The sequence below is a fragment of the Nymphaea colorata genome, chromosome 12 (genome assembly GCF_008831285.2).
Source record: "Nymphaea colorata isolate Beijing-Zhang1983 chromosome 12, ASM883128v2, whole genome shotgun sequence".
NCBI lineage: Eukaryota > Viridiplantae > Streptophyta > Magnoliopsida > Nymphaeales > Nymphaeaceae > Nymphaea > Nymphaea colorata.
Genome location: NC_045149.1, coordinates 10,327,372 through 10,345,360, shown reverse-complemented (window position 1 = coordinate 10,345,360; position 17,989 = coordinate 10,327,372). Strand labels below are relative to the sequence as shown.

Sequence of the window (17,989 nt, the reverse complement as noted above, 5' to 3'; positions counted from 1 at the left end):
TCTTCAAGGCCATATTAGTGTTTGCACATTTCAATTTTATATGCACTTCATGTATATCCATATGCATTTGCCTTGCTTCAATTGGACCTAATTTGATCTAGAGACTATATCCAATTGTCACCATCACTTGCATTCATCAGATCTTATTTTTATATGATTCTAGCTTTTTACAATTTAGCATTAAATATAAACATACTTTGTTATTGTTATGCCTTCATATATGCATATTATATTAAATCCACTATACTAGCTATGTGTTTTGAAAGCTTAATCCCATGCACAATTATAGACATTTTTAGCATAATCTTTGCTTTCAAAATATATTTTTCTTTTTTATTTTGTAAAATGACCATTATTTTTAGCTCATTTAGGATATTAAAAAGCTTAGTTGAATACTCATGTTTATTTTGCAAGTTCAAGATGCATGTAACTGGAAAAGAGCGCCAAAAAAAGGGGTCACCAATGCATAAGTTGAAGCATATTGAGGGTGACATTACAAGTCCCTAAAAATAAACTTGCAGACCTCAAGAGAGAAGTGGGAAAGATGGAAATTCGGCTCTTTTGTAGGGCTGACAGAGATGTGGGAAAGATGGAAATTCGGCTCTTTTGTAGGGCAGTCAGCCTTTTTTGTAAAACATATAATATTTACCCTCTAATCGTATGAAGTTTGGCATGGTTTGGCCTTAGTTATCCGGAATCTGCTTTACTTTTCTGAAATTTGATTTGTCTGATTTGATTTTGTTTTCTCATTGGCAATTCTTTGTCAATCTCATAGCTCATGTTACTAATGTAATATTTTTCAAAATGTTTGGTTGAACGCTCCCGCTTTAAATATCACTTTCCCCATCCTCTTCCGTTTAACTACTACCAACTACCGTTTGTCATTTTAAAAGTTACCATCATGATAGCACCCTGCAAGTTGAAAATTGAGGATGTAAGAGAGAGAGAGAGAGAGAGAGAATGGCATTCCCCAAGTGTAATATGAGCAGGTTATGCACACTAGAATGAACATATACAACCAAGAATCCTGACTTATATAGCACGCCAAGTAATGAAGTGTGCGCCCCACCTAAGGTAAGTACAACTACAAAACTTATCAATAAAAAGAATTGTGCTTGCAAGTGTGGAAAGACCCGCATGTAAAAAGAAAAAATGAAAGAGCTTTCTATTGGTTTAACGAATAAAAGAACGTGTTCCATATGAGATCTATACAAGGCTGAATTTTTACAAATTATAGCCAATCTACAGCTCTCCTGAACAGCCCCCAAAAGTACATACAAAAGGAGGTTGGGCTCTCGTTGCAATAAGAGCAACAGTCAACATGCCGCCACAACTAACTTCCTGCTTTACATGAAATAAGAAATGCTAAACTGGATCTACTTCTTTTGGAACGTCACCATGAAGAAGAATGCTAAAAGCCGGGTGATCATTCCATATAAAACAAGGATGGCAATACAGAGTGACCAGGACTTGAGGTTGTACCCGCTCTTCATAAGCGAACCACAGCGTGTCACCAACCAAACTCCAGAATACCTGCAAAAAGATGCTATGTCTGTGACATAGTTCATGCTCAGACAGTTAAAATTGAAATTGCTAGCAGTATTTGCTTATCTTGGTCCTTTTTCAGTCATGATATAATGTTAGGCATGCAATATTAGCTGTTAGAAGGGGAACTTTAAGGGAGCATATAATAACCTACTCTCGAGGAGCATACTTTCTTAGCAAGGAATACTCATGCTTATTAGAAAAATGTTCTCTGCAGTGAGATAAGGAACTATAAGTCCTTAGATTTCTTGATGTTTGCTTTAGTCCTATCAAAATAAAGAATCTGATAACTAGGCATTTAGTTTTGCCTCAGAATGGAATCAAATGAGGGACAGTTAATCATGGATGGAGGAAATGCCTTCTCGACAAGCTGGCACATTTTTCTGCTTGCCGCCAGCACAGAGCAAGCACTCCTTCCTCACAGGTTTCAAAAAGTTGGAAAGAAAACAGGTTACTATTTTGTGTTTCCTGTTTTAAACCAAGCTCAAATAGAACAATCTTACTTCCTTAGGATCTAGTTTTTTTCATGGAAACACTTACAGATGTTAAGGCGTTTCACTGAACCCCTCGACACCTCTTGTAGTGCAGGACAGGTGACATGCAAAATGGTATTTGCCCATAGTCACAACTCACAACGTAAGCTACCTGCCAATGTTCTCTTGTGCCCATTCTGAGCCCATTTCATACTATAACTCTACATTTCATCACTTCTAATGATGATATCCAGTCTCTCCCCAAGGATACTGTTTCGAGATGCCTTGGAGAAAGGTGTACAAGGTATTCAAGGGGAATTCGACCCTGTAGATTAAAAAATGTGCTGAGATAATACGTAAGTTAAGTCTGTCATTGAAAGTTACAATACTTTTTTGTTCATTAAACTCTAGACCAGAAAATTCAGAAAATTTTACTAAAAATTGGTGAAGGTTATTGATTTGGGTGACAATGATAGTCATGATGCCAAAGTTTGAAATCCAGATGCCGTGACGCTGACTGACAACTGCCAAGGGTATTTCAAAGAACCCTTAAATAAAAACCAACAGAAAGAGGAAACATGAAAGAACTATAAATTAATACCAATGAAGGAACCATAATTGAGAATGAAACAAAATTTTTATGAAAACAAATATAATTACCCATATCACATGGGTACAGATGCAGAACAAGTTCAAAAACCACCAATACAGGGGTACGGCCATACATGTATATTTATGTGTATAATAATAAGATTTTAGCTAAATCATCACACAAATTCATTGCTTATATTTATAAAATATAATACTGAATAAAAAAATACTAAAATATATCCATAAAAAAAAAAATTATGGCTGCCGTGTCCAGGCCCACACCCATGTCAACCCGTTTTGACATGAGTACTTGGCCTTTTTAGCCATACCAATGTTTCATAGACAAATACGGAAACAAAATTGAAAGTGACATTTGCAGAAGTATCAAGATGAAGTTTTAGGTCTAAAAAATGTGTCAAACCTAAGCACGCTTATTGCTAGTGAACTTCTGATACTGCCAATAAGAACATCCAGAAAGCTAGGGGCGAGACCTGAGACCTTTAAGCTGAAGAGCTTCGAAAGTTTAATATCCAGGGATGTGTTTCTGAAAAAAAAAGAAAAAAGAAAAACTGATAGAGACAAGAAGGGATACTAGGGCAAACCTCTCTGCATTTGCAATAACAAAAGCCTCCAAAGCCCACTTAGTATAGCACATATTTGCTAACGTGTTCACAACTCCACTTCTTTTTTCCTGTGTTGCTATCAGAGTTAAAACAACAGGAAGAAGGACAGACCACTGCAAACATCAAATGATTGTGTAAATAAGTGCTATACAAAATTTCAAAGAGCTAATATCCAGAAAGCTTAACACCATACCAGCTGGGCAGGACTAGGCTCAAGGAGCACCGCAAAGAGGTAAGCAATACCAGTCACACAGTACACAAGTGCAACCAGAACAACATAATTATCCAGAAATGATGACCTTGGGTTGTTGAAGAAGTAAAACATTGACAGGTAGACAAGGGGTTTGATCAGAGTATTAAAATGATCAATTGTGTCTTTCGAAAGAAAATAAGCAAGGCTGCTCATGCCAGATGCACTTTCTCTCCAGTACTGCAGCTTATCAAGAGAAAATGACCTCAAAGCTGCAATTTTGCTCAGCAGAGCTGCAATTCACACAGTATGAACTAATCAAAATTACCATCCAAAGCAACTCACAGATAGTACTGAAGGTAAAGAAACACAAACTTTCACAGAGAAGCCATTTGTAATTCACTAATTTGTTATAAATTATGTGCCTCAGAAAACCAAAAAAGAAAGATTAAACGACAGACATTTATTTTAGCATTAGCAAAAATCCACCACAAAAACTCTATAATTTTCTTTTTCTCCATAGAAGTACTTGCATTCTCCAAAGTGGAATACAAACCATGAGCCTAGCAACAGGTTATGAAGGATTAAACATGAAAAAACCCGTAGCCAAACATGGTTCACATCTGGCACACTTTTTCTCTTCTTTTGAGATCAAAGCTAGGAGGTCAATGAACACACCAAGTGAAAGTTAAATGGAAGATATACAATCTGACAATAAGGAGATTCAAAGGTTACTTTGACCATAACACATGTATAAGAGGAGGCTATAAAAAATTCCTTTCCTAGAGCCAGAAGGATTGGGAAGTAAGAGAGCTTACAGACTGCAATCACCGTATATGTGTACCCAAGTGCTCCAAATGTTTCATCGTTCACTTTGGCAAGTGTTCCCAAGCAAGCTCCAGCCAATAACAAGATCAAGAAATCCATGGCCTGTATCCGAGCCTCACGCAAACGCTGCTTACCAACTCTGGAAAATGCAAAGCAGAAAAAGGTCAAGAATTGAATTTCCAAAGACGCCCGAGATCCGGATTCTCTTAAGAGCTATTTGGATGCAATATACCAAACACAGTGACAAACACCAAATACTTCCACCGTAAATAATGTGACACCCAATTGGCTTAAAACTCAATTATTTAAGAGTGCATTTCTGCTAATATCCAGAGAAACCAACCTCTTAAAAGTCTACAATATATGTGCAACTGCAGTAAAAAATAAACTAAATGTTCATTCTTTAAAGGTGTCACCATTTAAAAGAACCAAGAAATGGTTGAAAATCAGCTTGGCTGTATTTAAAGTATGCATAAAGGTTGGCTTAGCCCTCATCTGAGAGGCTACATATTTCACCTACTTCTGTAACAGTCTCACTGACTGCAGTATTTTCCCAAACATAAGAATGATCATTTACGAATGCTCTTTGAGCTTAACAACCATATATGGACCCCAAAAATGACATTCATGCACTTTTCATGTAACAATTTAAAATATAATAGGCACGCACAACGACAAGGGAGAAAGCAATTGTAGCACTTTGTAAATCACTTTGCAGATATATATATAAAACAAAAAAATGGATGTGTTGAAGTCATTTTAGCTTGGTCAAAACAACTATGTATTAGTTACTTGCATGATTCTTTTGAACTACTTCTGAATCAACAAACTTTGCTAAGACCTAAGTAACACGGGTATGCCTCCACACCCGTACCCGCACCCGCACCATGAAACAGCACCATGAAACAACCTTATATTGCACAAATTAACAAATACAGATGAAGATTACAATTTCTAGCCAATTATTCATATTCCTAAAAGAGATTAAACAAAGATAAAGACAGCCAAACTTACCTCCCAAGAAAGTATCTGTATTGCCTAGCAACACCTGGTGTTTGACGATTAGACAAATCCATGGCATTCAGAAAGTTATGTTGTATATTATCCCTCTTCAGCTCCACAGAGAATTTGACATCTTGCCATAGTTCTCCGGCAAATGATTGGGCTGGAATTCCAGCATCATGTGCTTGACTAGATGAAGCTCCACCAGCTGAAGATGGGTTTGTGCCGGGAATACTGGCCTGCATATCAGGTGGTATTTCATAGCCATTATGCAACATCCATCTGACAGGAAGTTGCTTATAGTTCATATTAGCATTTGGGCTTGGTTTTACTATTCCTTCCAAAATGTCGATAAAATGGTCAGGAGGATTAACACGGTCTGGCACATTTATCCCAAGACCCGAGAAGTACTCTTCAACTTTCTTCACAGATCCATGGTATACAGTCAGGCCACCTTTAGCTAGAAGAATTAAGTCATCAAACATCCTGAATAAAGTGTAGCTGAAACATTCCACAAATTTTCAGAGGTTAAAACCTGCATTTATGTGTGTGTGAGTGTGTGCGTGTATATGAGAGAGAGAGAGAGAGAGAGAGAGTAATATACAAATACATATCTGTGGGCGGGTGTGTGTGTGAGCGCATACATACAAATGTATAAGCATATACAAATACAAGTATTGGTTCATAAGCAAAGAAGAGATAAAAAGATAAAATTATTTGAACCAGGAAAAGCTTTAAATTTCAAATAGCTTTTCATCGAAATGTTCGTCAATATGTAGAGGTAAAAGATCATTATAAAAATAATAATAACTAAAGCATTTGTAGCCCTTCATAGCTGGCATTTGAATTCACCTTGGTTGGTGAACAACCATGCAAATGTTAACACCTTCAAGAGCCTCGCGGCGAAGAGCTTTGAGAAGCAACTGTGATGATGCACTGTCTAGCCCAGATGTTGGCTCGTCTAGGATCAATAAGGAAGGTTCCATGACCATTTCCAACCCAACATTTACACGTTTCCTTTGTCCCCCTGATATTCCCCGCTTCTCAACTGTGCCAACCAAAGAATCCCGGATAGACTGCAAGCCTAATGATTCGATAACTCGTTCAACGACTAGAACTTTGTCTGCTTTAGGCAAATCGGCAGATAGTCTTCAGAAACAAGAAGCAAGTGGTGAGTACATAAATATAAGACCAATTCCTGATCTAGGTATTACAGAAATTATGAACGATAAAAAGAAAAATGTTTTAAGCATATGAATGACAAGATATTTAGGGGAACAAGTAAATATAATGAGATGCAGATGTAAAGGCAATGCACAACCACAAAAAGAAGCTGGTACTTGATATGGACGTTTAAGGAAATATTTTCAAGGAACGGAAAGATGTAAAAGGAAGTGATATACCAAGGCAAAATATTAAAAGGGGAAACAACTTTTATGACTGTTCTTGTATTTGCAAAAAACATCGAGAAAACCTAACAGGAATGGTTTAGTACTTTCTCAGAATTTTCATTTTCCGTTGATCTCCCAGCAGGTCACTTCTGGCTTTGATTTCTATGATTAACATAGCAAATTTCTTACAACAGCTTCTTTTTAGTTAAACAGAAGGTTTTTCAACAGCTCTTCATATCATTAAACAAACATGCACATTTCTGATGTACAAGCATAGATGACACAGCATAGTTTTATTTAACCAGTTTTCTCCAATAGGTTCCATGATAGCTGCTTATGGTTTTGATTAACATTAAAAATCAGTTATCAGACAAAAACGCAGACTGCCTATTAGTCACATAAACCTTTCTTCAACCCTTCCCACTTCTCCTTAATCTCCCCAACCCGAACACACACAAAAATTCCTTTATTTTTTCCTCTTTCCTTTCCTCCTAGAAGTGACAAAAGAGTACCCAAATACAGTATCAGGACAAAGATCAGAATAGGAGACGTACAACAAAATGAAATCACATAGGCTGCAACATACCTGCATCTTGCACTGAACCAGAGGTTCTCCTCTACCGTCAGGTTCCCATGCACAATATCATCTTGGGGAACAAATCCTATGATCTTTTTGTATGAATGTATTGATTCCATCTTGCCATTTATAAGAATAATACCAGACATTGTGCAAGCAGTAGCTTTGCCAGCCAGTGCATTAAGAAAAGTTGTTTTCCCAGCACCTGAAGGGCCCATAAGTGCAGAAACACGGCCAGGCATGATTTTACCTGTCACACATCTTAATAGGTGTTTTCTCTTCCCTTTCAAGGTAAGAGTAAGATCCTTGAAAGCAATCTCAATTGTAGGCCTGGTCCTGATTTCAGTGTCAGTTGCCATTGAGATTACCCCCGAGAAAGTTAGGTTCTTATTTTGCTGCTGCATGGCCTTCTCCTTTTCAAGTTGTCCATATGCATACTTGAAAATTTGGCTCCGAGTCTGCATGGTTTTAGGTTTTGGCATCTTCTTGTGGTGCTTATCACCGATTTCCAAATTAAATCCTTCAGTACTCTCCGGATCATCTTCAATGGACCGCATCATCTTAGTGAGATTACTGGGCTCCTTTTTTGATGTTGATGCTGCAGAAGATGCATTTGACGAACTAGCTGGAGACACATGTGGCAATAGGGAGTCCGCAGAAGTTCTGGCTTGAGCCATTGTCTTAAGTTCCTCCTGTTTGACAGAGCGCTTGCGAGAGAATGTTCGAGACAGCTGTGTCTGCAGGCCAATTGCATGCTTCTTAGCAATATCTTTCGCTGCTTTCCATCTTTCACGGGCTTGGGCAGTCTCCCTTGCACTTCTAGCTGCAGCTTCTCTAGATTTAGCTACTCTTCTCTCCCGTGTTGTCAGAACTTGATCGGAGCAGTTGTAGATAATAAGCAGCAAAGTACTCAATGCAGCCTGAGAAAATGATGGCATATTCTGAGGACTATTGAACTTCATAAATTGTATGGGTAATTCAGTGATAAATATAGTTTGTCATGGTAACTGAAAGTGTGACTATACAAACATCTTTCAGCTTTTGCATGGATTCGATTAGCCAAATAGGATTTTTATACAGTTTTAGGAGCTATTTTATTTATATATTGCAAGAGCAGGAACATGCAAACATCTAAAATCACAAAGGAAAATATGTTCATTATTCTAAAAAATCAAGCTTTTACTATTACTAAGGTGATGATTTATACAAAATTATAAAAATTAAATGAAAACTGAAGATAATCTTCCATATATATCATATATGCATTATGAATCCATGTTTACCCCAACTATATGATGTAGGTCAAGAAAAATTCACCCAGAGTGTCTGGACATAAGCTGCTCTTAAAAAAGAATTAATAACAACAATATCTCAGTTGGAGTCAAATGATAAAGAAAATGACGATGCACTTACAAAAAGCATGACTCCATAAGCATGGATATTTTGATTAGAAGTGTTTGGATCACAAGAAGTTAATTTGAAGCATCCTGCAAAAGATCCAAGAAATTAGTTAATGTGGATAGCAGCGACAGCCAATAGTACCTCCTTGGGTGTCAAACGTCTCCCTCACAGCAATTTAACTAGGGCAGCTGCCTATATTTAACTAGGGCATGCAGCAATTTACCTGCAGCTGCCAGCAATATTGGAGACATAGCAGACAATTCATTTTTACTATGAAAAAACATGATCAACACTAAAGTCTGAACAGATTAGGTTTTCTGTCATTATAAAAAAAAAGCCATGATATTTATATATGAAACTCCACATATAAAACACATCCACCAGTGCCTTTAACAAAGTAAGTCACTGCAAAAGCATGACCTCCCTCAGGGACATAAAAGATTATTGAGGTCTTCAGGAACCAGTGATCTGCTACATTTACGGTGGTGAGGAGGCTAACATTTAACTGAAGGCTAGTAAAAATTGTTACTCAATGAAACTTGATAATAAGTGAGTACAATGGAATGGCAGGAACAACAGCACCTAGATTCCTTACTAATCTAGGACAAATAAATGGTTCTCAAGACACAGCTGTAGTCTGATAAACGAAATCTAAAAGAGCAACATACACAAGAAAATAGTACTGATTTTCATTAGAGTCCCAAAACTCCAAAACTGAATTACAAAATGAGGCTCAGCCTTGATATATACAACCATCAGGAATAGCCAAGAGCCATTTAATGTCTGAACTAAAACAAACAAAAGAAAAATGAAAACTTACGAAAAGGAAATAGAAATTACATGAAAAAGGCTACAAAAAACAGAAAAAGAACTCATGTGTATACATATATATGCATACATGTATGTGTATACTTAAGTTATACACAACCTTGGTTACATAATTTAACAGTGAGAGGGTGTTCATGACTGATTTAAACATAAAAAACACAAAATAAAAGGTGAAGCAGATTGTAAAACTGTAAAACTACAACACTGTAGAACTAATTGTAGTAATTTTCTTGTTCCAATTCATACCTTGTTTCTTTATAATTTCCCACTTTTGTATGCTCACTTCTCATATAACTATAGTAAAAAAAAAAAAAAAAAAAAACCATTGCTGGGGCAAATGACTGCTTTTCAGTCTTTTTCCTCTCTTATATTCACCAATTTTAGGATGATGAGGATGGTGTGAAAAGCAAAAAGCATACAGGAAGAAGAGGAAGAGAGAAAAGGTGGGTGAAAGCGAGAGAAAGAGAAACGGGCTGTGAAAACTAGTCCACAATGGAACTGGCTGAACCGAGTGCCCACATATATAGGCTGACAATTATGCCTGTTCTCAGTGCATTACTGTTGCCTAGCTTATACTCCATGGCTGCATTATCAGTTATCATATATAGGTCGGATCATTCATGTTCATCTTTGTTTGTTATTTTAAATCTTGATACTATCATTGTACTGATTTTCTTTTCCTGATGTCTTGTGTTTAATTCTTTGCTAAAAGGTTTTCCGTTTTATTCTTAGTTTTACAATTTTATGGATGAATTATCTGATCTTAACAACTGTAATACAATTTACAACACTTTTCTGCCACACTAGTCATGCATCCTTGAACAGTCATGCAGTTAGGGTAATCACATGATTTTGTTTTTAACCATATTCATGCATTTCACATAGTGAAAGAAGATGCTTTACTCCAATCTTCATTATACATGTAATATAGGTTAGAATTAGAAAATCAGGCATGAGGCCTTCACAATCTATGGTGTTCATTTACATTGTTTCATTTCATAGGCCAACCATAAAATTTTTCAGAAACTTTTAGTGTTTAACTGGGTAAAAAACCATTTTTTAAATTTTTTGCAAACAGATGGTGTAAATATAATAACCTCCACAACAACAACACTAAAGAATATTACAGTTTTATTTTGTAAGCTGACCAGGACAAGAACAAAGGAACTTACTTCTTTCAGATGTGGAACCCCTCCTGCAGTAATGTCTGCACAATTACAGGACACAACCTTTTTCAGGAGTTTGAAGGACAGAAAATTCTGGTTTCTTTTTATTTACAGTCATAAATAAGAGGTGCTGAAAAGGGCCATGTTCAGGATGGAAATCAATACCCACTACTGCAAGGAACTTTTGCTGTTGTGGTAGGACAATATGACCCAGCTGAACAGAACACTTCACTACTGCTTCCAACATCAGCCCATTTATCTGCTCCACCACATGAATGGTTGTTTTTCCCAGGAGGCAGCTGGTAAAGATATCTGTATTAATTTTTGCCATTAACCCATGCAACACAAGGGACAAAGCAACAACCAGCAGAAGGTCACTGTAAAAGGAAGCAACTTACGGATCACAAATCCCTGTGGTCTTGTTGAGTTTAGCAAGAGGACAGTATGCACCTAAGGGACAAGCTTCATAATAGAATAGCAAAATGTGAAACCATATCAGAAGGCTGATGAAAAAGTATCCAGAATGAAGTGAACTTTTATAAGGCAAAACTTGATATAGTAATAAAAGATCAAATTGAGATACTTATAAGTTGAATATCAGAAAAGGGTAAAATCAGTAATCATAATAAGTTGTAGAGGACAATGAGCATGGCACCATGTATGTGGAACTGCTGAATAAATAAAGTGAAAACAATGTTACTAAATTTTCCAAATTAATCAGATATGAGATGTGAAATCAGGGTTTCAAAAAGTATGCTCTAGCAAACAATCTCCAAAATGCAGAATATGAAAAGACATCATTCATAATGCAAAATGTACCTATATATTTGTAGGTACACAAATATCTGGACACCAAAGTAATACCATTGTCACAAATATTGTTCTTGGGAAAATATAGATGAGGTTTTTCTCGGGCATTTTTTGGTGAAGTTGTTCTTCTTGGGGAAACTTTGACAATTTAAAAAAAAAATCATAAAATCATAAAAAACGTTTGAAATTCTAAAAATTAAAAAAATATTAAAATCTTGGAAAAAAGTCGGGATAAAATCATGAAATTTTTGTTTTGGGGAGATTTTCGAAATCTCTTGACTTTTCCCTATTTCTTTTGTTTTTCTTGTAAATATGGCGAGATTTTTTAAAATCTCATGATATATGTGACCCTAAGTAATACACATTCTTTTGTGTGTACGTGTTACACATCAAGGGAGGTGCATGAAGACAAGAATATATATACTTCTTTTACAACTTCTTGTACACCAAAATTTATGATGCTCTACTGGCCTATTTTAGTAGAAACAGATCTTGTACTACATTGTTGCAAAACACAAGGAAGATCAGATTCTCGCATGAGAAAAATACAGAATAGCATTTTCTGATAACTATCATATGACGTTAAAGTTTAAACTTTAAACATATCTAAACAAAACTTGCAGCATTTTGCTATTTGTGTGATACTTTTAGGCATGTCCGTGTGACATAGATCATGACATGATGGTAGTACTTCTTCAGTATAGATCATGGATACATCAGTTAGCAAATGAAATGCTGTTCACAATTTGTTCTTCAGTGAGAAGCACATGTTCATGGTGGTCAATCAAACTTGTCTTGCACAATGGCACAGGGCCAGCAAATATCCAGTTATCCACATTCATTTGCAATACTAAATTTGCAAAATATACCCTTCAGTGCCCTGTTAAGAGGTGCATTTTATAGGTGACACTTCCTTCTTTTGCAATTTAAAGGATCTAATATGATACCTGAAATATAGATCACATAACTAGGGATTCAAGAGTCAGATACAATCCAGTATTTTTCAAATCTGAATCCAAGTTGGATTCAGTAAGAAATTCATCTCCGGCTAATAATCAAATTCAGATTTGGTATATTATATTCCTTACTGAGTCTGATGGATATGTTATTTTATTTCCTTTGATAACTGAATCTGTTACATGTAAAACACAGTGCTTTGCAATTATACATGTGGATTGGAATCTGGCTCAGAATCGGATTGAGCAAAACCAGTTGGACATTGTCAATAGCTGTATAGGTCCATCTGAGATCTGAAAAAATCCCTATAAAGAACCCATGTTGTGTAGAGTAACAGAAGCTATACGTCACTAACATAACATGGCAGCCCATGACAGGGCGGCCTTTAGATCCAAACAACAACAGCTTCAATACGAGCACATGCAAATATACAATCATTTTAAAACAATGAAATTCACTGTTGAATAGATGGACAGAGTCAGCCTTATTGATTCTGCATACATCCATAAAGCTATCTAATGCCATTTGAGTTTAGCTGCATTATAATTCAACACATGCTCACATAATAATTCAAAAAAGACATGAAAGAAAAAGGCATTTATTAATAAAATCCAAGCAAGGTAAATTAGGTCAAACACTTACGGATCATACAAGTCAGACCATGAGGGCAAAAGAATCCTGCACAACAAGGTTGGCAATTAAGACTTCTAGAAGGCATTTCTTGAGAATTACGAAGATCAACTTTTTGATCTTGAGCTACACTGCAAGCCCATCCAGGTTCACATCCAGCAACCCAATAAGACAAGTTGCAGTTCTTGTTCGGCTTGATAAAAGTATTCTTTCCACTACTATCATAGAAACTATTAAAGTAAAATTTGATGTCGGCTGCAGTGCAGAGGCGCCGCATGAGATCCCCTGGAAAATGATATAACAGCTACAACAGTAAACAATCCGACTGAAGGAAAAGAAAAGTAGACAAAAAAAATATTGAAATTTCATGCTCAGGTAGGCCTTCATATTAAAATGCATGTCCATGCAAGTACATTATCCCCCTTTTGCTGTTTGTAAAGTGTAACTTGGGTCTTTTGAGGTAGAGTTCTAACCAGAAAAATTTTCCTGCAAAACTTTAATACCCGGACTTCTATATTTGGAACATGAAAGGAAGTTATCTCTGAAATAGAAGAACAGTACAAACCAAATGCTGTACTGTGTATACCAAGCTGATGAAGCATATATCTTTTCTACAATGAGGAGCGCATTCAGAGAGAGAATCTTGAATGTGACAGCAATGGCTGCAGTTCTACCATTAACAATTTATTTTTCTTGCTTGCAGGAAAATTATATAATTAGTGCACATATTAACATGCTCTCCAATCCATTGTTTTGCATAGATTTCTAAAAGCATTTCCTCTAGTATTCATCTCCAAGCCTGGAAAACAATAACATTCTCTTCATATTGCTCCGATTTTTGTTTGACCAGGAGGATGCCAAAATGGCATACTTAATAAAACGTTGCTGTTTTTGGAGAATTTCCCAAGCACAGGATGACATGCAACAAAAAACTGACCAAGTAAATAAAGGTGATGGTAGAAGTGTCTAAGTGTAGCCAATTGCTTTCATCAGCTGGGTCACCAATGAAACATGAGCTGCATATCACACTTGCTGAGAACCACTTCTTCTATCTTTGGAATGCTACAAAATTACAAATGATTTAATAATTGATATTATAGAAATTAGTGTGTGACTGTGTGCTGCGTATAGATGCATGTGAGTGCACCCAAGAACATAGCTAAACAACTGAAATGTGCTGAAATTAGAATCCATATCTTTGGTTCACAAATTTTCAACAGTTAACTTCGTAACATTTCACTGAAAAACAAGAAAAGAAAAACAAACCGAAGAGAGGTATTATGTCACTTCACTGAAAGGAATACATAAATAGCTGCAGACAAACCAACTTGCTTTCTTAACAGAATTTCATAACAGACGAGCACCTACCATTTGTTTGGCGTACGCAAGAAGTCAGAAACGTCAAATTTGATGAGAAATTGAACGCTCCATTCCAATCAAGTTCCCTAAACAGAAAAACTCAACACAATAAATCAACTAATAAACGTTCACAGACGCTCAAATTTCACACATAAATTTCATTGAATTAAGAACCTTCGGAGAGACAATCTGTAATGGAGGCAGAAAAACAAACATATTCTGGTTGAAGAATCTAAAATTAGGTATCGAACTCATGCATCCACTTTATCTTTCATGTTATGGAAACTTTGAGCACGATTCTCAATTAAATACTAGAAAAATTCACAACAGAACATCAAAGCCAGCAAAACAAGAGGACAAGAACGAAAATGAAGAACGACGCACGGGTTCTTGATACAGAAATCGAAATTCTTCGTGATCTCCGAGCTGAGGATGCCTGTAATGTTCGAGAGCCGGTTGTAGGTCATGCTCGTAAGGTACGTGAGGAGCGCAGGATTCATCTCCTTACCGCCATCGTCATCCTGCCCCAAAACGGGAAGGGAAGAGATCGAGAAGAAAAGAAAGAAGAAGAAGAAAATGATGCTGATGGTCAAACAGGGTCTGAGCGCGGCATTGCTCATGGCGGTCGCGGCGCGCAGGAGCTTCTGCAATTAGAAAAGGAAGAAAAGAAGGAAAAGAGAAAGACAAGAAGGAACGAAGGAAGGAAGGAGAGAAGGAAGAGACGAGGAAGAAGAAGACGAGGAATGCGGAGAAGAAGGGGGTGGTGGAGCGGATTTCTCGAGCGTCGAAGGGGAAGAGGAGCTCCCGCCATGGCCGGGAGCAAGCAGCTGGCGGAAAGCTCAAAAGCGCGCAAACTCAACGGATTTCTCGAGTCCTCGAATGACCAAAATATCCTCTACCTTACATTTATGGCAAGATTTTCTCTATCCATTATTTATTTAACAGTATTCTTACGTTTGATAACCTAAACATCTGATGTTACCTGAAAAGGCATGTTTGAAAGAAATGAAGATCTCAACATAGATTTTAAATACATGCTACACGTTAAACCATGGATTTAAGGTAGGATGGTGGTGAAATAGTCAATGGTTGCAAGGAAATACTTAATGACCATTTGATGCACCAAGATGATCGGGCCGACCACATCAAAAACCCACATTGAGAAAAGCCAAGGCAAGCTAACTAAATGGAGATAGGCTGCCGAAACACGTATTGAGGGTGCATGCAATTGACATTTGAATTTCTTTACAAATTGGTGGCAATCTTTTTGCATGATCGGCTAGTAGTATTCAGCCCCACAAATTCCTTTGTGGGCCTCTTAGATAATTTTCAATGTCTCTTGATTATTAAGGCATTAGGCGTACTCTACAATGAATCCTCTTTTGTAAAGAACCCCTGTGAGAACAAAATATCTTGTAGATATATATATCTTAATGTCTTCTGTTCTTTGAAGGACATTTCTGGTGAAAATGTTCCGCTTTGAATATAGTTTGATGTTATGATACCTAGGTGTTTCCTCACTTCTTGTTATTATCATGTATGCAGGTTGTACTAACTTGTCAACCTCAAAGATCTGAATGAATTTTCAGGTTTAAAGGTGATGGTGGAGCCTAAGCTAGCCAGACCATCTTCAATTGGGTTTAATTCTCGTTTGATATATAATAGTTGGCATTCCTCGAATTGCTCTATGAAGGACGTTCTTAGTTTTTGATAAGGAATCAATTTTGAATCATTGACTTGCCAGTCGCGATTGACTTGACTGACAACTAGAGATATGAACCCTTCGTATTCTAAATTTGAGAAGCATTTAGAGCCTTTGGTTTAAGGTTTCGTACTCTACCATGTTGGGTGTATAAAGAAAATTTAATTTGAGAGAGTAGAGAATTGTCTCATTTTCTAGAGTAAGAAAAAGTATTCCAATGTCGGCTCCTACAGTGCTTTGGGAGCTATCAAAGTGTATGTTCCACAAGGGATCAGGGATCTTGTTTTGATTATTACAATCCATTCATCTGACTGATAGGGGAAACCCTATTAGTTGATCTGCAATGGTTTGTTCTTCAATTGATTTTTGTGATACTCCAGTTCGTGTTGCATCAATAGGACTTACCACTTAGCTATCCACCCATTCAATAATGGTTGTTAGAAGATATACTTGAGGAGATTGAGTTTCAATTAAATTTTTACTTCACATGATATGAGGTGGTGCCTTCAGTTTTGACACATCTATACCAAAGCTAGGCAAGTCTTTTTCATATGAAAGTAATTCTTTTTATATTGTACTAAATGTTTTGCTGACACAGTAGATGACATGTTCTATTTTATATCCATCTTTATATTGTGCAAAAAACCATCACAATCTAAGTGGTTTAGTATAGTAATAGTGGTTTGCCCAAAACTAAGGGTTTCAAGATTGGATGATCAAGAAGATATTTTTTGATCTTTTCATATGATTGTTGGCATTCGGTTCTCCATTCAAACTTAACCTCTTTTCTTAAGAGTTAATTGAACAGTTTGCATTTTATAGCTAAATTGAAGATAAATCTCCTAATTGACTAGATTTGGCCTTGCAAATTCCACAGCTTTTTTAAATTGGTGGGTGGTTGTATATCAATGATTGTCTTTGCTTTAGCTAGGCCCATTTCATTTCTTTTTTTGCTGACTATGAACCTTGGCAATTTTTCATATTCTACCTCAAACATACCTTTTTGTGGGTTTAGTTTGAATTTGTATTGTAGAAGCCCTTCAAATCCTTACGAAAGGATATGGATGTAATTTTCTTTTGTATGTAGAGACGAATTTTATCATTTTTATTAAGAACTATCACAATGTTTGCCAACCATTTGGGATAGTCAATCGTGCGGATAAATCCGGCTTTCAATAGATATTGGAGTCCTTCCTTGACTTGCCCTTCAATTTTTGGGTCCAATTTCCTTAGCTTTTGTTTAACTGACTTGCATTCCAGTTTTAAGGGAAACCAGGTGTTCGAATAATTTGGTGTCAAGGCCTGCCTGGTACGACCTCGTAGGTCCATGCAACAGCCTCTTGATATTTTGTGAGGAATTCGATCAATTCAGTATTTTCCTCTAGAGAGAGATTAGTGCCAATTTGTAGTATTTTTAGATTATTTGTAGTGTTTATGTTAATTTCCTTGATTGAAACACCAGCGGCAATGGTTGATCTTGTTTTTCTATTTGAGTGAACTTCGGACATTTTATCTCTCAGAGCTCTGAACTCATTTCTACTAGTGAAGTTGATTGCTTTCCTCTGGATGTCATCCTGATTGAAAGAAAGAGTATGAGACAAAAATGCAAGAATGGAACAAGTCAGATTGCATATTATTACATATCATTGAGATTACAAAATGAGACACTTGATCATCGACAAAGTACAATGGTTCTTCTTGAAAAATAGGAAAAATGAAGAAGATAGCATGATTAATTTTTGATTGGTGGTAAACATCTGCCCATGGTGGTTCCTTTGACAAATGGTACCAGTTTGAGCTCTCATTCTTCCACCACTTCCTCATTGCTGCGACATCCCACACCATGAGTGCTGGTTTGTCTTGGGATTGTGATAGGTTCTTTGATGCTGTCAGAGTTCTTTTCAAGGCCAGTAAAT

General features: G+C 36.6%; 1 protein-coding gene across 1 annotated transcript; it reads right to left on the bottom strand.

The window, feature by feature from the left end:
* Positions 1-1,168: 1,168 nt before the first annotated feature.
* On the bottom strand, positions 1,169-15,172 carry LOC116265201 (putative white-brown complex homolog protein 30). Its single transcript, XM_031645750.2, has 14 exons — positions 14,756-15,172; positions 14,381-14,457; positions 13,025-13,297; positions 11,014-11,077; positions 10,781-10,927; positions 10,622-10,656; positions 8,634-8,707; positions 7,230-8,140; positions 6,105-6,401; positions 5,265-5,753; positions 4,241-4,389; positions 3,426-3,715; positions 3,212-3,345; positions 1,169-1,533 (listed from the first exon to the last, which is right to left on the bottom strand). The coding sequence occupies exons 1-14, from the start codon at positions 14,989-14,991 to the stop codon at positions 1,377-1,379; spliced, it is 3,333 nt and encodes a 1,110-aa protein (XP_031501610.1). The 5' UTR covers positions 14,992-15,172; the 3' UTR covers positions 1,169-1,376.
* Positions 15,173-17,989: the final 2,817 nt, after the last annotated feature.